General features: G+C 42.7%; 1 protein-coding gene across 1 annotated transcript in view; it reads left to right on the forward strand.

Annotated features, from left to right (window-relative positions):
* The first annotated feature begins 6415 nt into the window (after window positions 1-6415).
* FOXP1 (forkhead box P1) overlaps window positions 6416-24799 on the forward strand; it is a 269188-nt gene continuing 250804 nt past the window's right edge. Inside the window, exon 1 of the mRNA XM_030885576.2 lies at window positions 6416-6592. Coding sequence (XP_030741436.1) covers window positions 6416-6592 — 177 coding nt within the window. The remainder of the gene's footprint in view (window positions 6593-24799) is intronic.

Genomic DNA, 24799 nt, shown 5'->3' on the forward strand with positions numbered 1-24799 from the left:
CTGCCAAGACACTCTACGGCACATGGCTACAGCTCATGTGCTAGAAGAGGCACAGAAATAAGTGTATACTTTCTGTATTCATACAGACTGGTTTGTCTTCATTCTAAACTGCACAAATATAGTTGTAGGGGCTCTTGAATTTTAACAGCACAACATAATTTATTTCAAAAATGACTGCTCTTGGAACTAAAGCCGTCCTGCCTTCCCCGTTCACTCTTTCCCACGTTCGCATTCTACACAGGGCTCCCAGTTGGTGAAGAAATGTCCCGCGTTCCGAGATGCTGAGACTCACACAGGCTCCGCGCTTCCCCCCCCCTTTCCTCCCTTCTTCCTTTGAGCCTCTGCTGCCTTCAAGACTCCGTACGGTCCGTTGTCCTTCTTGGGCACGCATGAGTAATGAGAAGGAGGATTTTCTCCCCCCTTTGGATTGGGGAAGGGCTGTGTAATCACTTTCATCATTTCCCTAAAAGTGATTTCACCATTAACTGTTCTCCTCTTCTTATAGAAGTCGAAACATATTTTACAAATCTATGTTTAGTTTAATTTACACAGCCTTTCATGAGCAGCCCAAGTTCTTTTAAGGGCATTTATTCTGCTTCATATAAATAATTGATCAGCCAAGTTAATTTACTTCTGCCTGACTTGGTCAACCTTAATTAACTGCCCTGGAATCAAGACTGAACTTTTTGTTAGCTTAGAATCTTTCACAAGCTTGATAACAAGGTCTTTATTTTCCTTCAAATTTCAGCATCAACACTGTAACCAAGGAAATAATCATAATAACAAAGTATTGCTCTAATTTGCTATAAATACCTTGGCCTGGGCATTATGAATTTTCCAGACTACTTTCAGAGAGCAGCTCTGCTGGTAATGACAATAAATAAGCATGGGAAACTCCGTCCTCATCCTTTTCTGAAAGTCCCCTCCAGCATCAAAATCGATCTTTTGAAATCAGTAGCTCTGTAATGTTTCCAAGAAAGATGAGAAGCGGGCCATTTGGACTTCCTTCAGCTTTGTCCTAACAGCCTTGCAATTGTAGCAGCAGCCTTCGTGGGGGGGGTGTTTAATGCATCACATACAATTCCAATGGATTTTTCTCATTTGGGAAAGCCATGGAGGAAGCTTTGGCTTTTTTCTTGGAGAAAGGCTATTCCAGAGGGGGGGCCATGCCCCCTTGTTGTACAGAGGTTCACTGTGAGTCTGACCCACTCAGAGCTGCTTAACAACAACAACTTCGGGGAAGCCAGAAGCAGCTTTGGATGTGCTTGTTTGTTTGTTTGAGAAAGCCTTTGTTTCCTACGTAGGACCATGCCCCCCGTGTGCCCCGTCTTCACATCCAGGTGTTAGGATGATTTTTCATCATTTCTTGTTCTAAATTTGTCAGGGAGCAAGACCACAGTGGGCAGTCCTAGAGCCAAGAGGGTTGGTGCCAGCTCAGTGGCTGGGGCTAGCCCCCTCTCTGAGCAGAGCAAGCAGTGTTCCGAAATTCCGTGATCAGTAGGAAAGACAGATGTCTCTCATAGCCTTTGACTTGCTTTCCGATCACGCTAAAATTCCACGAGAACTTATTGTAAAGGACACAGGTAGCCGCTTGCTAATGAGGCCCAACGCTTTCATGAGCGCATCTAAAACACGTTCCGGCCACCCTTCTTGCTGCCTTTTCTCGAAGTTACTTAGCTTTCCGTTCACTGACTTGGTCAATTTGCCATGTTGGGCCAGGCTTTTTTATTGAACAGACCGATTTGGGGAATGGCTGTGGGTTGGTTGTCTATCCCTTAAGATCCTGAGCTTCGGTTCGCTGTAAAATAGGGAAAGCATTGCCTGCCTTTTCTCCTTCGTCAATTTGTTTTGAGGTTGGAAAGTCCCCAGAGGTCTTTGCTGTCCGCAGTGTGTGATGCAGATAGAATGGCTGATTGCGTGGTTTAGAGTGCTCCATAGAAAGCAACCCAGAGACTGCTAGAAATTTTTTTAGGCCTTGACACGCCTTCATTTTTCACATGTACACTTTAAAAAGCTGTTCTCTCCTGATTGGTGTGGGAAGTTATAAGAAATTTTAAATCTTCCAACCTACATACTACTGTTAGCACTTGACTAATTAAGGACATCCTCAGACCAAAATAATCCTTTGTGTAATTTTGGTTCCCAAACTTCCACTCTCACAAACTTGATTCACAAGCCAAGCTGCTTGGCTTCATTCCTGCAAAACTTGTACTAGAGGACTTGGCATTCCTCATTAGAACTGCGTGGAGCAAAAAACTGAGCCTTCTTATCAAATTGCGTTTTAGAGATTGTCCAAATCTACTTGCTCCGATGATGTGAAATTGAAGAAACAAACGTCTCTTAGGTACCTGTTTTCAGGTCTAGAGTGCCTTAGACCTGTTTTAACTACCGCACTTTACTGGCAGGCCCATATAACAGGCAAAATATGCCCCAAGCTGAGGTTATGTATGGCTAAGTGTTTGTCTTTAGGGACCCCAGTCATTGCCTGATGTTGTTGTTAGATGCCGTCTAGTCTGCTCTGACTCTAGAGAACAGAACAGAATGAAACACTGCCTCGTTCTGCAACTTCCTCACAATCGACACGTTTGAGCTCCTGCATGTAGTCACAGGGGTCAAATCCATCTTCAGGAGGGTCATTCACCCTCTGCTCTACCAAGCATGATGTTCTGTTCCAGGGATTGGTCTCTCTTGATCACGTTGACCAAAGTATGTCGAGATGAAGTCTTTCCTTCCTTCTTTCTAGGGAGTATTCTGGCCATACTTCTTCCAGGACAGGGTTGTTCTTCTGGCGGTCCGTGGGACTTCCAATTCAGCTGCACCAATTCTGCTGTGCTCTTCCTTCCTGATTGCCCTGCTTTCACACATATATGAGGGGATTGGAAATGCCCAGCTTTGGCCAAGAGCACCTTTTCTCACAAAGTAGCATCGTTGCTCTCTTAACATTTTTAAAGAGGTCTTTTTGAAAAGATGCAACAGATTTGCCCGGTGGAGCACGTCATTTGATTTCTTGCCTGCTCCTTCCATGTGCACTGGTTGGGGATCCAAATTAAACGCACTCCTTCCTAACCATCCCTGTTATGGACAGGCTTTTCAGAAGATACAATTACATATTTTCTTCTGTAGACATGCTGTAGTATACCTTCATGATTAAATGAGATTCCTTGCATTGATAGTCATTCCATTTCTTTTTGTTTTTCAAGTATTTTACATATCATATAATTCAATAGTCCTGTCACCCTTTCCTAAATACCGTGTTTGTTTCTTGATAAGGCAGGCGCTATCAAGCTGACGCCGATTCATGGCAGCTCATGTGTGCTGCAGTAGAACTGCGCTCTGCCCAGGTTGCAGGGGGTTTTCCAGCTTAGATTGCCGGTCCTTCCTTTCTAGGCATGCCTGGTAGACTCCAACCTCAAGCCACTTGAGTAGAGCCAAGTATGGGTTAACTCTTTGCACCTCCAGGTGACTTCTAAGCTCCTATGGCAAATAGTCAGATTTGAGGAAGAGAAACTGAAAAACTTAGGGGAAAGCACCTAGATTTCATAGTTTGGGTCCTTTTCTGGTGATGAGCAAGGTCCTCGCATTTACTGCTACATGTCTTTGTTACCAGGAGAAAGATGAGGCTTTCTACTTCTCTAAGAGTTACAGTCTTGGAAACCCACAGGGGCAGTTCTACCCTGTCTTGTAGGGTTGCGTGAGTTGGAATTGATTCAGTAGCAGTGAGATTTGTTTGTTTGTTTTAGCAGATTTAAATTTAGTTAACAAATTTTCTTTCAAATATTTTGGCTTTGCAGACACTAAGGCTATGCATGTAATTTTTAAAAGATTTTAATTACTAGAAAGTCTGAGAAGAAGCAAAGAGAGTCAGCTATTGCTTCTGAGTTTATGTCCCACCTGTCAGTGAAAAGAATAAAAAAATACCATTCTTAATCCACTTCAGAATTGGACTAACGTTTTGAAAACTACGTGTTTTCTAGATGTATGAAGTTTGTATGTGAATTTTCCCTTCCCCATTCAATTCTTCCATTTAGTTTTCTGTCAACTCTGCAGAAAGTCAACTAAAACCAATTTCCAACAAAGGCAACAAACAGCCTCACCAGAAGAGGTCAACTGCCTGCATTGAACTGAGGCTGACTCATATTGACCCCACAGGACAGAGTAGAACTGCCCTTGTGGGTCTCTAAGACTGCAGCTCTTTATGGGAATGGCAAGCCTCATCTTTCTCCCATGGAGGAGCAGCTGGTGGTTTCAAACTGTCGACCTTCCTGGTCACGGCTCAATGAGTAACCACTATGCTATCAGAGTGGAGGGCATTGAAATCTCCTTGCTGTCATAGAGTTCAGCAGGGGAAACATCTGTAGCACTGGTTACATATATGCCTCTCTGAGGTGGAAGAATTTTTATGTTGAAGTGATAATTATTTAAGGGTTTCTCAGCATTGCTGTTTGAATTGTAAGCATTCTTTCGTGGCCACTGTTTATTAGCTATTGTAAAGTCGCCTAGTCAGCAACACAGAGGGTAACCCTGCCATTTCCATTGTCTTGCCCCAACTGCACCATGACTTTAAGGACACGTGTGGTTAAGAGCTTCGGTATTTGACGGAACTGGCTTAAACACTGTCACTCCCTTAAAAACCCATTGCCATCTAGTCACTTCCAACTGATACCACCTGCTGTGTGTCAGCATAGACTCGTGCTCCCCAGGGCCTGCAGAAGATCACCAGGCCTTTCTTCCACGCAGCCTCCAGGTAAACCCCAACCTCCACTGTCTGCTTAGCAGCTGTGATATATCCTAGGCAAATTAAATGAATCATGTTGAGCCTCATTTTCTTCTCCGAAAATTGGGAATCTCAGTTGCTGTCAGGATTGAATTAGAGACTACACGAAGGTGCTTTAAAATGTTTGTGGGAAAATTAAATGGAAAGATAATGGAATTTTTCGACAAACTTTTTGAAGCCCCCTCTTGAGTCAACTGCAGAAGGGACTGTCACAATGGTGGCGATTAATAGGGTGGCAACAGTTGATTTAAGCAATGGATTTTCTGTGTTGTTTTATTTGTTTTTCAAAATTAGACTTTTTTATCCAGCCTAAGAGAACTGAACTAGTTCCCATACATAACATTTTTGTGCTTAAGAAGTAATAGGGAGGAACATGAATTAGGTTCGGATTTATACATAGCCTATATTATGTATTCATTTTGTACCATATATGTTTTTCTATTAGAAGTCCACTATTTTCCAATCCAGACCTTTTCTTCGGTTTACCTAGGCAAGTTATTTCTTTAAAATTAATATGAGCAGGAGGCATAGCTCTCTCTTGTCTTGTTCAAATTTTAAAACTCAGTGCCATCAAGTCAATTCCAACTCATAGCAACTTTATCGAACAAAGTAGAACTGCCTCATGGGGTTTCCAAGATTGTAATCTTTATGGAAGCCAACCTGTCAACCTTTCCATAAGCAGCCTAACACCACATGCACGAAGCCCTCCCCCACCCCAAGCACAAACACTCAAACAAAACCCAGCAGATCCAGCATGAGAAACACCTGGCTTTGAATAGCATCTCTCAGGCAAATGTTAGCTTCGAGACAAAGAATAGGATCTGAAATAGTTTAATATTTGAAAAGTGGGGCCTGGTGACATCTCTTATTGGAATGGCCAATTTTGAAGGGTTCCCAGAGCTAAATAATTCCAACGAGTGTGAATCTTTCAAAGGTTTTTTTGGTCTATGACTTGGGTTTCTAAGCATGAATGTCTCCAGGTAATGTTTGTCCTATCTTAAAAGTTGGGAGCCATTTCTCAAGAGTATAGCACCTCTCTGTAACTCCTGTGCACATTAAAATGTGCTTTTCCGGCTCATGTGTGCCCTTGGCATAGTGGGTTAGGGGTTGGGCTGCAACGGCAAGGTCAGCAGCCTGAAGTCACCAGGAGCTTCACCAGACAAAGAGCTTCCACTGAAGAGTCACAGTCTCAGAAACCCACAGGGGCCGCTCTAGTCTGCCCTGTCGTGTCGCCAGGAGTCTGAATTGATTCGCTGGCGGTTGCGTTTGGAGTTTTTCATGTACTATATGTAGTATATGGCCTCAGTGTTACAAGCAAAATACCCAAGTGTAATCAGGCAAATGCAATCATAAATCCTAGGCTCGCCTGAAAAGACTTCTTTTCCCAAAGTTGACGAAGAACATCAGGTAGCTAAAGCAAAACTAGTGAAACTTGAATTTGGACCAGTAATCCCATCCTCATTCCCTAGGAGACTGGGCCACTAAAGAGTGAAAGAAAATGACAACTGTTTACGGTTTCTGGCAATATTTAAAACAAGGCGCTTCTCCTACGTGCAACAACTGTTTTCAACAGCTGCCTTTCTCTCTCTCTCCTCCTCCTGCCCTGCCCCTCCTGACATTCTTCTGTCAGGGTTTGGAGTCATGATGCAAGAATCTGGGACTGAGACAAAGAGTAACGGTGCAGCCATTCAGAATGGGTCCAGCAGCGGCAACCACTTGCTAGAGTGCAGCGGCCTTCGGGAGGGGCGCGCCAACGGGGAAACGACGGCAGTGGAAGTGGGGCCGGCTGACCTCGCCCACATCCAGCAGCAGCAGCAGGTACCGTGGCTCACAGTTGGGGACTGGGGGTGACGGGTGGCTGGGTTACCCACAGAACAATATTTTATGCTTGTCTGCCTGTTTTACTATTAGTAGAGCTTTTCAACCCATCTACGGGCTTAAGTAGGGAGTCCTGATGGCGCAATCTTCAGGTACTCAGTTGCACACTGAGAGGTTGGCAGTTCAAACCCACCCAGTGCTTCTGCAGGAGAAAGACCTGGCACTCGGCACCCAGTTCTGCTCTGCCCTATGGGGTCGCTATGGGTTTAAATCAACTTGACAGCCAACAGCAACAACAGGGTTTAGGTAACTATCTAAGAGACGGTATGTAAGTTCTCACAGGTCAGGTGGAAGTCTTCAAAGCCCCATTGTGGGGACACTGTGAGAAGCCTGGTGGTGGGGAAACCAAGATTTGAGTGGAACCCTGCTCCCCACCAACATGTCAGCTAAACATTCTAACACTTTGGAGGAAGTTAGTATTTGGAGAAATGTTTCCCAATGCTTTCATTCAAAAGGGGTGGGTGTCAGGGGTTAAAGCTTATGGGAAGGAAACAAACAAAAAAAGGATAAAAGAGAGTGAACACAGAATTGAAACAAATAAATCCAGGCAGAATTGGGTAACTAACAGAGAAAACATCAATAATGTAGACGTCAGTGCCTGAGAAGACTTCCCTCTGCCTGGGTAAGAATTCAGGTACATGGGACCACTGGCGGACGTATGTTTCTTGTGTGCACGAGGCAGTTCATATATGTATGAATCCCAATACTGTAGCAAATGATCTTTTAAGAGTAGCCTTGAAAATGGTACATAGATTGGGACACACTCATTTCTCTGCCACGGAGTCGATTCTAACTCACAGTAACCGTGTTGGGCAGAGACCTGCCCAACAGGAGTTTAAGGCTATAATCTTTATAATTTCAAATTGCCCTGTTTTTGGGGGGGTGGGGGTGGGGGGCACTCGTAGGTTTGAACCTCTGACCTTTTGGTTAGCAGCTGAGCACTGTACCCACTGCTCCATCAGGGCTTCTCATTGTAGATAGGTACTTGAAGTCACATGCTTTCCCATAAACAGTTTTGTTGCCAGAGTGATATTAACCATATACTAAACAAGTGAACATTTTTCTCAAAGACAAGCTTTGTTTTACCAACCTCTTTTGGAATCATGAGCTAATAGTCTGTGTTTATGATAATGCATGATTTTTGTTTCCTTTATTCCTTTGTTCAACATATAGTTTTGGTACTTTGGCAGGGGTGTTAAAAGAATGGCGTGTCTTTGGTCCTTTTTGAAAGATGCAGACCGTGTCAGAGGCAGAGAGGAAGAGGAATCGAGCTTTTCTTGGCATCTGGCACAGAGGCCAAGAGGGCCCCATTTTATCTTAGCACTGGAGACTTCAATAGGCCCTAAAGCACGGTGAATTTTTTCCCTTGCTCACAATTTTTTACAAGTACAGTGAAACTTGTAAGAGCTGGAACTCGCTTGCCGCCTTGTTTTTCCACGTGTCGCCAGTTTTCACCGTTGGCAAGGTTCTTGCTGTCCTCTCCTTTTAGTGGAAACTACTAGGACTTTCTTTCCCTGACCTGTTTCCGCCTTACCGTGGTCCCAGCGTTTGCAGGCTTTGCTGTACAAGGAATCGGCCAGTAGAGGTTGGTAGACCCAGCCTGATTCGGGCATCTCCGGGAGGAAGAGAAAATAGGAAGAAAGGGAAGCCAAGGGCTGGGCCAAGCCAAGGCTTCAAGTCCAAGTACTTCCTGAAAGTGAGTTGTTCTCACATTGGCAGTTGAAACCCATGCATGCCCGGTACCTCGGGCACAGATGGAATTTAGGATGCAAACTTTGTATATTCAAGTTACTCGAATTGTGAATTTCCAAACAGTAAGGTTATTATTAAAACCCGGCAATAAATGGAAGAAAGTTGTTATTCATGTATTCGTGCTGACATATGTTCATGTGCTATTTCTGGCTGTGTTGAGGATAAATAGTTGGTATTTTGGGTATGTCTTTTTCGATGCTCTTACCAGGCAGAGGCCAACATTGAGTTTCCTTACAGAGCAGTTGAGGTGGGGCTACTGACCAATAGGTATGAACCCCACATAATTAGAACTTGCAGTCATTAAGTAGAGGAAAGTGAGTTTCTTCTGAATTTTATTTGGAGAACTGAAAATCATTCACCGTCCTTAATTGGGAAACCATCAAAACACACAGGACCACGGCCAAGGGGCAGCAGAGAGGAAAGTTGAACGGTTTTAGCATATCTAAAAGTATCTGTAGCAAAACTTGTTGTTCACATCTTCTCTTCTGACCTTGATTGGGACCATTTTGAAACTTGCTGTTAGGGGCTATCGAAGCAATGGTGAAGAAACTGACTTGAGCTGGCTGCACTCTAGAACTCTTTGAAAGCTTTTTGCAGTAATTTTATTTCTGTTTTGTCATTGATAGGTCTTTGGAGAAAAAGAAAGCACTGAGTCTATAATCGTGAAGAAGGCCACCTTCTTCTGTTGGTTGGCAGGCACGGAAGGCCTTTCATAATTGAAACCAATTTTGACAGTGGTCTCAGTCCCTAAGTATCTGAGGAGGATCTCACAGGTTGTGGAGGGAAAGAAAAATGTAAAAGTGAACTAAGGCTAGTCGCAGGTTAGGGGCTATCCAATGGGCTCCAGGCCCCAGTGTTTTCTCCTGACCGAAAAGCACCACAGTTAAACAAGTTGAGGAAGACATGCAAAAGCCATCGCGATGGACTCGGTTTTTTCATCATTTTAATTCTACAGGTTTTTATTTGAAGTGAGAATAGCAGCAGTGAGAAAATCACAGCCATGCTGAATTCATTACTGCGGTAGTCACACAAAACCACGGATAAAATTTCAATAACTGCAGGCCACAGTTGAGTAAACAGTTGCACTGAAATTTAATTCCTGTTGACTTTTCCCCCGTTCCTCGCCAGGGGCACATTCTGACTCTGTAGTACAAAGACAACAGGGGCTACAGCTTTGATTAATGTAGGACAGTGGAAGAGAATTAGAACTGTAAAATATGCTAGAAGTCCACGCAGCCCAAAGATCCAGCGTGGTACAAGAATGAATCGATGATGTTGTGTGTCAAACCGAATGCTAGGACATCCTCAAGTGGCACCAGCACTATCAAGGAGGATAGAGGGAGAATTTTTATCACATGGTGGGCTTTTTTTTTTTTTTTTTCACATGGTGGGCTTTTAAGTAAACACATGCAAGCCCTCTGCCATGTGACCCGTGTTGTAAAAGACAAGTGCACATGTTGGCAAGCGCCCTTTCTCACACAATGGAGAGCTCTGGTGGAGGCTCACTGTGGAGGGAGCAAGTTGTGGTCTGCGTTTGGACTACAGGTTGACAAATCGAAAGTTATTGACAACTTAGAAGAAGACTCTGGCTCTTTCGTGTTCTCTGGAAAGGTTAGACCAGCAGACAACACAAGGCCTGTTTTGCATAGAGGCAAAGATTGTTTAGAGATAAATATTGCTTAAGACATCCCTGGAGCCTGCCACCCTCCGGTTGGCCATGGGTCCCAGCCAGTGTGGTTCATGATTATTCTCCAGGCAGTGGACTTGTGATGCTGTTCTAGAAGTTGCCATCTTCACTCAGAAGCATCAGCCAAAGAGAGGTGCTGCCATTAGCTAGAGAACATAGTCCACCAATATACTCTCAAACGGTCTTCCTTCCTCAAGAGTAAATGTATTATCTCGGTAGCATTTCAACTCTACTTACATCTTTGCCATGAAACGATTACAACAATAGTTTCCTAATACTATAATTTGATAGAGTTTCTGAACATGTTCTTTTAGCCATTGAGTAATTCTCTCCCCCATCCCATAACTGCTTTTTATTTCCTATTAAGCCTGCCCCATTTTTAGGCCTGTAAAAGTTCTCTATTGGATAGGCACAACTCCATTATGAGACTGAGCAACAAATACTATTACCAATTACAAGGTTTTTTTTTTCCTTTCCCTTAAAGAATGGATCTTAAAATGTCCAGAGCAATTTCATAAACTGTGTGGATTAATGCATTTTAAAAGTCTTGAATTTTAGAAAGCAGAATTGTATTTCCATATTGCTGCAAATGAGAGCTTTTTCAGATAAGCATATTACATAGAGCATAATGTTTAGAAGTTTCTCCATATACAGCATATGCTGTCAGGTCAATTAACAGAATGCATACTAGAAAATGTTTATTCAATATAAATGAATAGCTGTTAAATAAAGCAACTATTTCTTCACAACTTTCCATTTAATGATGGATTGTGGGTTTTTTGTTTTTTGGTGGGGGGGGGGCGTGTTATTTTTGGTATCACCTGGTAGTTTTATTGTCTGCAAATCAGAATTGGGAGAGCTGTGGCCGCTGTGGCTTTGCGGTGTGGCTATTGCATTATAAGCAGAAGGCCATTTTAAGGGATTCTGTGAGCGAGAAACAAGACAGAGAAGCTCAGAAGAAACCAGTCCCTCGAAAAAGATCGCCCCCTTGGTAGAAGGTCCATGAAAAAGAGGAAGACCCTTAACAAGATGGACCGACCAGTGGCTGAAACAATGGGCTCATCATGTTGATAGGAACAATTGTGAGGATGGCGCCGGCTGGGTGGTTTTGTTCAGTGATGCATAGGTCACTATGAGTCAGAACTGACTGGATATTACCTACCAACAATAACAGCATGGCATTTCATGTGCTTATTGAGTATTTACATGGATCTTACTTAGGAAACTTTGCCCATTTTAAAATTGGGTTGTTAATATTTTTGTGGTTAAGTCATTATAGTTCTTTATATACTCTGGATGATAGGTTGTTTTTGTTTTTGTTTTTCGGTTTTATTTATTTATTTTTTTGAAGTGCTTTTTATTTTTATTTTTTAACATTTTATTAGGGGCTCATACAAGTGTTATCCCAATCCATATACACATCAATTGTGTAAAGCGCATTTGTACATCTGTTTCTCAAAACATTTTCTCTCCACTTAAACCCCCGACATTAGGTCCTCATTTTTCCCCTCCCTCCCCGCTCCCCCCTCCCGCATGAGCCCTTGATAGTTTATAAATGGGTATTTTGTCATATCTTGCCCTGTCCGACGTCTCCCTTCACCCACTTTTCGGTTGTCTGTCCCCCAGGGAGGAGGTCACACACAGTTCCATGTAATTGGTTCCCTCTTTCCTAGCATTAGGTTTTTATCAGATACATAGTCCCCAAATATTTTCTCACATTCTGTAGGCTTATCTCTTGACTTAGTTGATAAAGTCTTTTGATGTACAGCAAATGCACAAACTAATAGCAACAAACAAACCCTGCTTGGGATTTAAATGAAAACAACAACAAAACCCCTCCAAACTCTCTGCCATGGAGGCGATGCGGACTCATAGAAACCCTGTAGGACAGGGTAAAGCTGCCACTGTGAGTTTCCCAGGCTGTAACTCTCTGTGGGAGTATAAAGTCCCGTCTTCCCCCGAGGAGAAGCTGGTAGTTTCCAATTGGTGACCTTGCAGTTAGCAGCCCGCTGTGCCCCCAGTGCTCCTCATCTGGGATTTGAACATTTATTATTCCCAGAGTGTGCCAAAGCCAGTGTTTACTTCACACAGGTACTTTGACATTTGGTTCAAGATGTCTGAACTTTTGGCCCAGAAGACGGGGTTCGATATTTCCTATTGAACGGTGTAAATGAAAGAGATAATGTGTGGGATGACTATGAAAGCGGTGAGAGAAGTGGAAGGGACGGGTTTCTCCTTGAAAATTGTGGAACAGAATAAAGAGCATCTTTTGGGTTAAATGTTGCCAGTGAGCCACTGAAGGAAGTGAAAGATTAGTCATTGCCCAAGGCCAGAGCACCTTGGAGAAGTAGGGAGAGCGTGGTTCCGGGATGTGGAAAATACAAAAGGAGTCAAGAAGACACATCCCAGGGTCCTCGAGACGAAGGCAACACAATTCAGGGAAACGCGTTGACCCGGAACGTGACAGGACTGCCCTTTTCCCGCAAGCCTTGCGCAGTTCCAACCCGTCTCCCGCTATCTTGTAGGACGCATTTGAGTTTTCCCTCTGTGACAGGGTTATTTTGTGCACTGACCAAAGAATCAGCATTTTCCTTGGGAGGAGAGGGTGTTCTTTTGGTGTTAGCATAAGCAGACACAGAGACAAAACACATTTCTCTTCACCCTTAGCCTGCATTACTGCAATCGTGGATAGTTGTTTAGCAAAAATGGGAAAAGGCTATCCTGAAAGCACTTCTAGCTTTAGCTGCCACTGAGAAAAGTAATGCTTGTGAAACAGAGAAGTGTGAGCTCATGTGAAAGGGTCCGCCCCATCCGTGCCTTTTGTCCTTGCTCATGCCCATTTTGGAGCACAGTAGTTCAACTCTAACAACCACCGTTGAGTTCCCTGCCAACCAGGAAGCCAGGCTCAGTGATGCTGGGCGGGAAAGCTGTGGAATGGAGGCAGTGGTCAGCCTTCTCTCACACCGCTTTTCTCTTAGACAGAAAGATGGCTTTGGACTTTGTGTCTGCACGGAGGGCCTCCTGTGACAGGACGGAAATGATGGCCAGGCCTGGGCCGTAGGCGAGAATCATGTTCATTGAGGCCTCACTCATCGGCCAAGCCCTGTTTTAGAAGTTAGCACCTTTCTTAGCCGATAGGTAATTGTACAACTATCATAGTAAAGGAACTGGTCTACCAAGATTGATGAGAGTAAATGAAAACTTACTGTGTCTCAGGTCCCAGGTCATACCCTTCTGGATTCCTTCCTAACCCAGCGTGTTTAAGTATTTTGCTATGGTCGGTGGATGACTGCAGACCTAGTTCTCTTAGCAACAGTTTTCTTTTCGTCTCCATAGCATGTGTGCCTTCGATTAAAATAAGGGGCCAATCAAAACAGTGGCTTCCAAGGGATCTGCTATTTCAAGGCAGAAAATTCAGCACAAAGATTTATTACAGTGACTAATTTTTTTGAATTCCAAAGGGATCATGTTGATAGGTTTTCTTGAAGGAGAAAAGATGATCGTGGGGGCTTTAACCTGGTGTTTTGTGGAGATGGAAAACTGCATTCTTGACCAAAAAGCCAGGAAAGTTGACCCGAGTTCTTTTCTCCATCATGACAAGGCACCTGCTCATTCTTTTTGAGTGCAGCAAGGGCTATTTTATGAGAATTTCCATGGGGAAACTTTACCCAATCCACCTTCTTGGCCCACTAGACCAGCGGTTCTCAACCTGTGGGTCACGACCCCTTTGGAGGGTCAAATGACCCTTTCACAGGGGTCGCCCCATTCATAACACTAGCAAAAATTACAGTCATGAAGTAGGAACGAAAATACTTTTATGGTTGGGGGTGGGGTGGGGTCACCGCAACATGAGGAACTGTATGAAAGGGTCGCAGCATTAGGAAGGTTGAGAACCACTGCCCTAGAATTTTTGTTGTCCTTGTTCCCCAAACAATTAAGCTTTCTAAGAACCATAATTCAAGTCTCTGAGGGTGCCCAGATGACGCTTTTGAGATGTTCGCACTTGAAGAGTACAGAGTTCTCTGGGGCAGGTGTAGAGATGTGGAGGCACCATCTTCTGAGGTGTAGACTGAAGATGTACCAAGAAACATGTTGATTGTTTTGTTCGCTGAAGGTGTCTGGTTTTTTAGCAATACATTTAGATTTACCCTTCTATTCTTACTGAAGACATTGTCATGCTCTAATACTGTGGAAAATATCGATGGCCAGAAATGGTTTTCTAGGTATCAGTGCTACCAAAAGGTTAGTGCTCAGAGCACAAATTAGAAGAGTTGGCACAACAATTCAGAGAAATCTAACAAATAAAGGAAACCAAGCCACAACCAACTCCCTCACCTCCCCCGTTTTTACCTCCCTCAGTTTAGTTTATGGCTTTCTGGAAATGGCCTCTTTTACCTGGAAAGCTAAATTTAGTTCTTTTAGTTTAGACCTGCTTTCTATCAAAATATCATTGCCAAAGATTTTTTTTTTTTTGCAACGTGTGTCGTGAGTTTTGGTTAAAGTTCCTCCAAGTTGTGGTTTCTAAATAGTCGTGTGCCATTAATCTCACCACTGAAAATTAAGATGGCGCGGGAACTTAAAAAGATGGAAGAAGAAAGAGCCACGTCCACCAGAGAACATGGCAGTAGACGCCCAGGTGGCACGGGTCATCATGAGTGAAACGTACCTCCTTGACTTCAAAAGAAAGTCGTTCCATGTGGAGAAGGTCTTTGTGAGGCCTGACCTGTGAGCTAATAAAAATAATAATGATTAAAAAGCAAACCAAAAAGAGACACGAGACTTATTGTCTAATCAAATCCTCTTTAAGAACTTTCTGGTTGTTTGCTGATGGAGGAGCTTCAGCGATGTTGAAGAGTTTGCTTTTCAAAACCAGCAGGCTCCTCGCTGTTGTTCTCGGAAGGTAAGAGACTTCACTGTTTTGCAACTGCTTGCGTTTATTGACAGCCAGCGCTGAGCAGGCAGAATTGGAATGTTTGTATAATGTAAACCTATAGCTCCCTGATGGAGTCCAGTGTTCTTTTAGGTCGTGCATAGATTACTTGATAAAAAGGGTTACAAGGTGACTGCTTTTATGACAAAGTAGAGTAGCAATATAAATGCAGGCGGTACTGGGAGCAGCAAGGAGGAAGTTTATATAGGGAATTGAACCCCCTGTTAGAAAGTTCCTTTTCATCACTTTGTCTTTGAACTCAGATCTATTGTAATTATGAAGTGTTACTTGTGACATTCCAGAGACCTTTTGCGAATGCTGTGTTTGATTTGGTTCGAACAAACAGCCACATTTCCCCCTCCCTCGTAAGAAAATGTTGTGAATAGAGTTTCATATATATTGGCCTTGTCTCTGCTTTGTTCCAAGTGAGTTAATACATGTGCTGCTCTGGAAAACAAGTCCCAACTTTGTTTCTTAACTGTGGGTTTCCTGAAATTCATTTATTCACTTGTTTACACATTATTCCATTTAACCATATTTTTGGACTACCCCGATGTGCAAAGAACTGGGTGTGTGTGACCAAATGGATGACAATGAAGGGCATTCAAAAAATGTATGGAAAAATTCCATTGCATTTTAGTTCCATTTCCCACAGAATTTCTGGAGCCACCTTGTAATGTGAGAGGTTGGGAGAGCCTGGGAGCGTAATTTTACAATTATTTGGCAAAAAATAATTTTACAAGTATTTGGATTAAATTGTAGGCTATTAACTGAAAGGGAGTAGGTTCAAGACCACTCGGAGGCATTGGGAAGAATGGCCTGACAATTTCCGTAAAAACCAACCAACCAACCAGCCATTTATATCCCTAGAGCACCTCCTGTGACACACACACTGCCCTCCCCTTGAGTCAGAGGTGACTCAACAGCAACCGATCAGCTGCTTTTTCTTTGGCCCAAACCAAAAGCATAACCATGGGACCCACTGGAAGTGGGCGTTAGCTTGCATATTGGGTTCAGCGTTTGGGAAAGTAGAGTCCCTCAGCCAGTAGATGTGGTTTCTTTTAATTTTATTGGGGGCTCATACAACTCTTATCACAATCCATATATCCATCCACTGTGTGAAGCACATTTGTACCTTTGTTGCCCTCATCATTCTCAAAACATTTTCTTTCTACTTGAGCTCTTGGTATCAGCTCCTCATCTTCCCCCCTCCCTTCCCGCTCACCCCTCCCTCATAAACCCTTGACAATTTATAAATTATTATTTTGTCATATCTTGCACTGTCCGACGTCTCCCTTCACCCACTTTTCTGTTGTCCATCCCCCAGGGAGGAGGTCACATATAGATCCTTATAATTGGTTCCCCCTTTACACCCACCTTCCCCTTCCCCCTCCCGGTATTGCCACTCTCACCACTGGTCCTGAAGGGATCATCTGTCCTGGATTCCCTGTGTTTCCAGTTCCTGTCTGCACCAGTGTACATCCTCTGGTCTAGCCAGATTTGTAAAGTAGAATTGGGATCATATTAGTGGGGGCAGGGAGCATTTAAGAACTAGAGGATACTTGTATCTTTCATTAGTACTGCACTGCACTCTGACTGGCTCATCTCTTCCTTGTGAGCCTTCTTTAAGGGATGTCCAGTTGCCTACAGATGGGCTTTGGGTCCCCACTCAGCACCCCCCTTCATTATCAGTGATATGATTTTTTGTTCTTTGATGCCTGATTCCTGATCCCTTTGACACCTGATAATCACATAGGCTCGTGTGCTTCTTTCATGTGGGCTTTGTCACATCTGATGATGAGGAAATAGATCTATGTATATATATTTATAGGTTTAGTATTAAGGTAGCAGATGGACATTGGGCCTCCACTCAAGTGCTCCCTCAATGCAAGAACGCTTTGTTCTATTAAGCTGGCAGTCCATGATGCTCACCTTCCTGACACAATTGCTGAAGACAAAGAGGGTGCATAAGCACACGTGGTGAAGAAAGCTGATTGGTGCCCAGCTATCAAAAGAGATAGTGTCTGCGGTCTTAAAGGCTTGAAGATGTTTCTAAGCAGAGAAAATGATACTATACATAAAGGAGGTGTTCTGAAGGAAATGAGTAGGTTAGCCTTTTGTATGGTTTGAAACAAAATAGGTTGCTGTGGAGAGATAGTAGTGGTAACAAGTGTTAAGTTGGCCAGGCCTTTGTAATGGGCTCTAACCCTCACTCCGTTTGTTGTTGCTGTTAGTTGTGACCTGTGTTTAGTCATGGCACCTGGTACTGTGCCACCTTCCTGATGACTGGCTCATGTCAAACCCATCCACATTTCTCTTATGTTTGAGCCCCTTAGTCACTGGTTAGACCCTCGGTGACAAGGATGTGGCTTTTGACACTTCCCCTACTCGACCTGAAATAGAGAGGCTGTTTGATTATTTGTGAATGATTGAAATGGTAATGGAAGAAATGACTGGGTAAAGAGAGATTGCCAAGGGGAATATTGGATAACTGACAAGGTCCTTTGAAAAGGATGTATGAGAACATCAAGGAGGAGGAGTTGTGTGATGACTCTGGATTTCCAATCAGAATGCCTAGAGAAATGATGGCACCCCGAAGCAAAGAGGGACACCAGCTGGCAAGCCATGCTTTTTTCTTACCCGTCACTTGTAGGTTATTGTGATAAGATAAAGAAAGCAACACTGGATGTGGAAGGACACAATTTAGAAAAGTCATTAAAAAAACAACCACTCTAAAATAAAGATACCGTTTATATAGCTAAGACACACTGCTTACTTGTATATGTTTATTTCCATTAAAAATGTTGACTATTTCCCCTTTAGCCTTTTCCAGTTGCTAATGAGTATATCTTCCAAGTCACATGGGAAATGCTGATAAACTGCCAGTGTTCCTATTGATCATGGAATAGGCTTATCTCTTGTAGAGAACAAAATCTATGGAGAGCTTTGATAAAGTCTTTGTTCCTTATTGACACAAGCTTCTTGGAATGAATTTGTGTTTCGGGTTAGGTGGTGTGCCTGTTGTGTTTCTTTTGTTGGAAAAAATACAATGTGTAATTATTAAACAGCAGGTGTTATTGGAAGACTCATTTAAAAGGTAAAGATTAAATGGCTCAATGTCAAGGCCAAGTCTTACTTGCATGTTGGTTGCACCTTACTTAGAGTGGATAGGAGGGACGCAATTCTGTTCGCTTTATAGACCTTCTGAGGGATAGTTTCCGGTATCTTCAGCATAAACAGACAGTGGAAGCACTGACTGAGTAGGAGACAGGATTTTTTGCTTAAGGCTGGTCACCTTAAGGTTGTCCTTGAGTTACTTCTTTTATCCCTATTTTTAGACTGCTCCCACTTATACTATGCCTCCAGAGAAAATCCCCTTCCTAACATAGAGCCATCTTACAGTCGGCCCGTTTGCTGCACTGTCTACCGGCAACGCTATGGCAGATGGAGTCATGGCCGCTGTCCCTCACCCAAAGAAGCTCTGCAGGCGTGGAGCCCGCATTCCTGTTGTTTTACTGCCCCTGGCCTTGTCCCCAACTTCTCCTGTTCCTCCACGTGGATGGGAAGGTGACATGATGTCTTCTTAGTCATTCAAATCCAATAACTTTTGATCTGAAGGTTAAGTAGTGAGATATAAACTAAGAGATGATAATATCAATTTTATGTTCACTGAAGGGCACAACGCACCACTTTCTCGTAGAGGGAAAATTGTGCGTATAATGTCTTTCGCTTTTCAGTAGCAGAGCCATGGCTCTTAGAGATAAAGGGGGGGAAAAGCATTTTGGAATAAAAATTAATAAAGTAAGGTGTGACATCTTAAAAAGGGGGCAGAAGTAGCCTTCTATTATTGTAATTATTAAATATTAATTTTTCGTGGCTGCCCTGTAAGGAGTAGTTCCATTTTTTACAGCCTCCGGTATTGACTCCTGTTACCCTCTCTATGAACTCAACAACCTTTTGCAAGGTTAAGAACTGGGAGAAAATGATACAATGTTCACTCTTTCCTGACTATTTTTGGTCCTAATGCATATGATAAATAATTCTGTGATCATATTGCTTACCTTGCCTCATTTTCTACCCCTCCTCCTGGCGATATTTCCATTTCAATGCAATAGGAATTCAGCAGCCAAAGTACCAAATGAAAATGCCTTTACAACATGCATTTTTATTATGATATTCTGATTATCTCATTAGATTTACGGTATACTTGTCTGGCAAATGCAAATTTTTGTGCTGAGTATGAAATGTATATATCATATGTATTTGTGTATAGGCTTACCATATATAATTCTTAGTATTGAGAAAAAGAGGGCAGAAGTATCATAAGTATCATATAGAAACTGAGATATGATATTCACCATAATAATGGTCAAAATTGCATTCTGCAAAGTAATTTTTAACTGGTCTCAGCCAATCATTTAATACCTTTTCTGCGTGGTTCTAGCCACAAAGTACTGTGTTCAATAAGCCTACCCCCCCAAAAAAAAACTCCAAAAAATTAGCTCACCGCCATCCAGTCCATTTCAATTTATTGACCCTTTAGGACAGGGTAGATCTGCCCCTGTGGGTTTCTGAGACTGTTAACTTGTATGGATATAGAAAACCTCTTCTTTCTCCCATGAAATAATCCTGAAGACTATCCCAATGATTGGTAACCTGTTATCTGCAGGCCAAATCCATCCTAGCACCTCTGTCTGTAAATAAAGTTTTATTGGAACACTGCCACACCAATTGTTTGGTTAAGCAGTGGGCTGCTAACCCCAGAGTGAATGTTTCAGACCACAGCTGCTCTGAGGGAGAAAGATGACGGTGTGTGGTGTGTGTGTGTGTGTGTGTGTGTGTGTGTGTTGTCTTCATTAATGTTCTCTATTTTACCTCTCTGGGTTCTAATATCCATTGCAATGGCAACACAGAACTCAGACAAAATTCATGATGAAAGGGTTTATTAACAGCACTAACAAGATGTAATGCCAGTGAGAAATGCTGAGGATCATTGTTTTTCAGAACATGTTATAAAGTTCTTTCAGGACTGCTAATAAAGGCCCAAAGGGCCATACCACTCGGCTGAAGCCTCAACCCATGGTCATTCAGTTCAATCTCCGTGGATCTGCAAGTCCAGCTTCCTCAATTAGGTGCCTGAAGGCACCCCACTCTGCAAGCCAGCCTCCTGCACAAAAGCGCTCAGGTTTATTTCCTCGGTGGGTTGGAATGTCCACCACTCTGTTCCAAGCTCTAGCTTCTGCTGCTGCTTGTATGATGTTACAGCTGTCTTTTGGCTCCAGAAGGTTCACTGTGTAGGGTTCTCACGCCACGAGGCTGCACACCACTCCTGGCCCTTCCTGGTAATGAAATCCCTCCTCCTGTCTCTCAGAGGGCTCCTTCTATATGCAGATGGCATGCCAGGGAATCCCGTTTGCAATTTCAAGTGAATCCTATCAGTTTCTTCACCTACCTTCTTACCAGACCAAAAGAAAAGTCATTTGGTAGGAGTTAGAGAACTTTGGCCATATTAAATAATTCACTGCCCCTGCAATGAGCTTCCTTGAAGACTTACAGCCGTGGTTAGCTATGATTTGTAATCAACTTGATGACAGTTGGTTTGATTTTCTTTTTTTCTTATCACTAATTTAATGATCTACCAGTAGGGTTGAATGCAAGCATCGAGTAACTCGCTTCTGATTTAGTGCACCCAGTGGTATCACCTGGGAAGGTACTTTCTGGTCACAGTGAATTTTTTCGTAAAAGCAGTTACACTCAAACCTCGTTTTTTTGATGGCTGATTTAAGAAAAGAGCATTCCACTGGGAAATTTTGTTTCCTGCTCTGGAAAAATGCTGCAGAAAATGTTGTGATGTTGAACACAGCTTACAAGGACAGTGCTATGGGAAAAAATTGAGGTGTGAGTGGTTTTCTCACTTCCAAAAAGGTGAAATGTCGATTAATGACAAACCTCATTCCGGATGTCCATCAACTTCCCAAACGGACAAAATTGTCAACTCATAGTACATTTGGACTTCATTCCCCAGGTCAGACTGTTAATCAAGCTTTCTCTTTGGAGGTTCTGAAAAGATTGCATAACAGTGTGTGACCAGAAAGGCCTGATTTGTGGCAGACAGGGGCCTGGTTTTGCCACCTTGACAATGCACCTGCTCATGCAGGCATCTCAGTGCGCTAGTTTTTTTGGCAAAAAGCAGCATGCCTCTCTTGCCCCACCCACCTTACTCACCTGACCCCACTCCGTGCAACTCACTTTGTTTCTGTGAATGAAGAGGGACATGAAAGGACAGGATTTGAAGACTTAGAAGAGGAGAAGAAAAGAGCGAGGCAGGTGCTGTTAGTCATCCAAACAAATGGAATTGCAGATTTGATACGTGTATTAAGTGTAATGGAGAGTAGTTTGAAGGTGATAAGGTTGTTTTGTTTTGTTTTTAAAGTTCTGGTTCCTCTTGGGTACCCCCTCAGATGTACAAAGCCCCATGATGCGTTAGCAAATATGAAGAAATTCTATCCAAGACACCCTGCATTCAAAGAATCCATAATCTATTCAGAGTGAGACAAGACATAAGCATATCCATTAACTGTCCGTCTGAACTTTAAAGCAGATAAAGAGAAGCGGTGAAGAGATGTGAGTGAGTAGTGATAGCTGAGAGTTGGGCAGTTTGTGTCTATGTTGGTGGGGGCTTGGGTGATCATGGTAGAATTTAGGAAACAGTAACCCAGAATGGGCATACCTGTTGGTTCATTTTAACCCTTGCAGTAACGATCTAATGGACATGCTATGTCCACTGAGTTATTTGAGTTTTGCTTCTGGGCTAGATATTAGATGCCAAAGAGCAGTATTATTGCCATTTGTAATTTTGAGATAAACATGGTTGTATTTGGACTGTAGAGACACTAGAGGCATTTAGTGAGTGGAGGCCCTTTGATGCCAGACCACAGCATCTGCGTTTATTGGTCTCCAGGAAACGGTCTGGGGCTATCTGTTTACACAGGCCATTGCCTGAGTTGAGGGTGCAATTTCCAGAGATTAAATGAGGGTTGACAAGCCTGGTTATTTGGTTGGTGGTGCCTGCATTCCGCACACCTTATTTTGTGTTTCAGCTAGCTTAACCCTGTTCACCACAAAGCTAGAAGAACTAAAACCATAAAACCTTGTTGCTAGAGAATTATAAAATTTGCAAACATCTGTACAGTTTATAAACTGACAGAATTTCCTAGGAAATGATGTGGGCTCTGTATTGTTTCTCTTCCAGCTTTTCTTCATTCTTATCTGAGTCTGAGTTTAAGTGTGATGTCAGATGGCATATCATTGTTTCTCATGAAAAGCTGTCTGTCTCCCGTGGTAGGTGGCTTCTTCTGACATAGACTATTTTTAAAAAATCATTTTATTGGGGGCTCATACAGCTCTTATCACAATACATACATACATACATACATACATATATACATTGTGTCAAGCTCATTTGCACATATGTTGCCACCATCAATTTCAAAGCATTTTCTTTCTACTTGAGCTCTTGGGATCAGTTCCTCATTTCCCCCCTTCCCTCCCGCACCCTCCCTCCCTCATGAACCATTGATAATTTATAAATTATTATTTTTTCTTGCCTTGCACTATCCAATGTCTCCCTTTACCCTTGTCTGTTGTCCATCCCCCTGGGAGGGGGCTATAGGTAGGTCATTGTGATTGGTTCCTCCTTTCTCCGCCCACCTTCCCCTTCCCCTCCTGGTATGGCTACTCTCAGTATTGATCCCGAGGAGTTATCTGTCCTGTATTTCCAGCTCTTATCTTTATCCATGTACATGCTCTGGTCTAGCGAGATTTATAAAGTAGAATTGGGGTCATGATAGTGGGGGTGAGGAAGCATTAAAGAACCAGAGGAACTGACCGGGACATAGACTATTCGTTATTGTAGTCTGTTTCATATTTTTGGGGCTCATGGCTCCCCTTTTGTGAATCAGAGAGAATCCAAGTTTCTATTGCTCTGGAAGCCACGTGTGTGTCGTCTAATCTTACTATTTAATCAGCTTCATGGGTCTACCTTCCAACAACAAAAAAACTTGGTTTATACTTCCAGATGGTAGATTTACTCAGTGATCTTTTGACAGTGCTGTAAGGTTTTTCTATGCTTAATTGATATTAAGTATATTAGTTATTTAGCTTTTATTTGTTCTTCTGTTTTTAAATTGTGAATTGGGAGATTTACAGAGTGAATCAGTTCCCTTCAACAATTCACATACATTTTAACTCACTTGTTGCGACCTTTATCCCACATCTTCCCTGTGCTTCCCATTTCCGTGTGGATTATTTGGAAACGTGCATACCTCCCTAGTGCTGTTGTTATTCTTATAGGCCTGTCTGTGGTTTGGCTGAAAATAGAGCCACTAAGGTGAGTTCGCTTCCAGGCGTGAAGGGTGGCTAAAGGTCATAGTCTCTAGTGTTCTGCTAGTCTGTTTTTGATCAATAAGCCTGGTCTTTTTTATTATTCCAAGTTTGGGTCCATATTTTTTTTCTCCACTTTAAGACATCCTAATGTCTCTTTCAGAGTAGTGGTAGTGAGGTACCATCTTGTTCTTCTGGTCTCAGGGTCATGGAGACCGAGGTCTACATGACTCATTAATCGATTGGACTAGGCGTCTCCATATGTCTTCACTTTGCTGTACTCTTCTTAACTGCAGACAGAAAGAGATGTACATTGGATGGCCACTCACCAGCTCTCAAGACCCTCCTTGCTGCTCTCCAAAGTAGGATAAGAACACTGCCCTCGTGGACTATTTAATGCCAAATGACCTTGGTGTACCCCAAGTCTAGGACCCTGAGCCCCAGGTGGTTAGTTATCTATCTTTAATTTGAAATGGGTTTCTTCCTTGAGCTCTAACTGCTTAGCAAAATGTTCCTGGAATTTGTTCTTTGATAGTTTAAATGTAATAACATAAATTCCAGCTCTATAGGATAGCTTTGAAAGTAAGATAATGTCACATAATGCAATCTATACAGGCTCTTCAAATGCAAACACTTGGATTCAGCACTGTTGAATTCTTCTGATTAAAGAACCCTGTAAGCTGGTTGGAAGGTCTTTGACCAATGCAGCAAAGATTACAGTAAAGGATAAAGCACTGCTGGCATCCTCTCATGTTGCTGATGGGAGCATAAATGTGTCCAACCCATTTTGGAAGCACTTTGGCCTAGGGTGTCAAGCGGCTTAGAACAAGCATACCCTTTGATTCAGAGATTATGCTTACACAGAGATGCTGTTTAGCAGTGAATAGCTCTCAAACTTCTGGTGTACCAGAATCATATAGAGGACTTCTATTACTGCAGATTACTGGACCCACCCACAAAGTTCATTGTCTGTTGGTGTAGGATCGGGCCCCAGTATCTGCATTTCTGATATTTCTGACACGTTCCATGCTGCTAACAGAGGGCTGCACAGTGAGAACCCTGGCAGAAGTTAAAAAGCTTAGCATGGGGGGCCAGCATGTTTGGGCCCAAATGACGCTGAATGAGTTAGTTTGACTAAGTCAGTTGTGCCTCTATTTCTGAATCTGTCAAATGGGGATAATATTAACAATTAATATTATGACCATAATGTCAAATGTTTACTATTGTACACAAGCCATGTCAATGGTGGATAAGCATTAGATATTATTTACTTTTATCATCACTAGCATCATCACTAGGAATGTTTTAAAAAATTATTTTATTGGGGGCTCCTACAATTCATATCACAATCCATACATGCATCCATTGTGTCAAGCACATTTGTACATTTGTTGCC

This window comes from Echinops telfairi, unplaced genomic scaffold, assembly GCF_000313985.2.
Source record: "Echinops telfairi isolate 266 unplaced genomic scaffold, ASM31398v2 ScPeMD7_31;HRSCAF=116, whole genome shotgun sequence".
Taxonomy (NCBI): domain Eukaryota; kingdom Metazoa; phylum Chordata; class Mammalia; order Afrosoricida; family Tenrecidae; genus Echinops; species Echinops telfairi.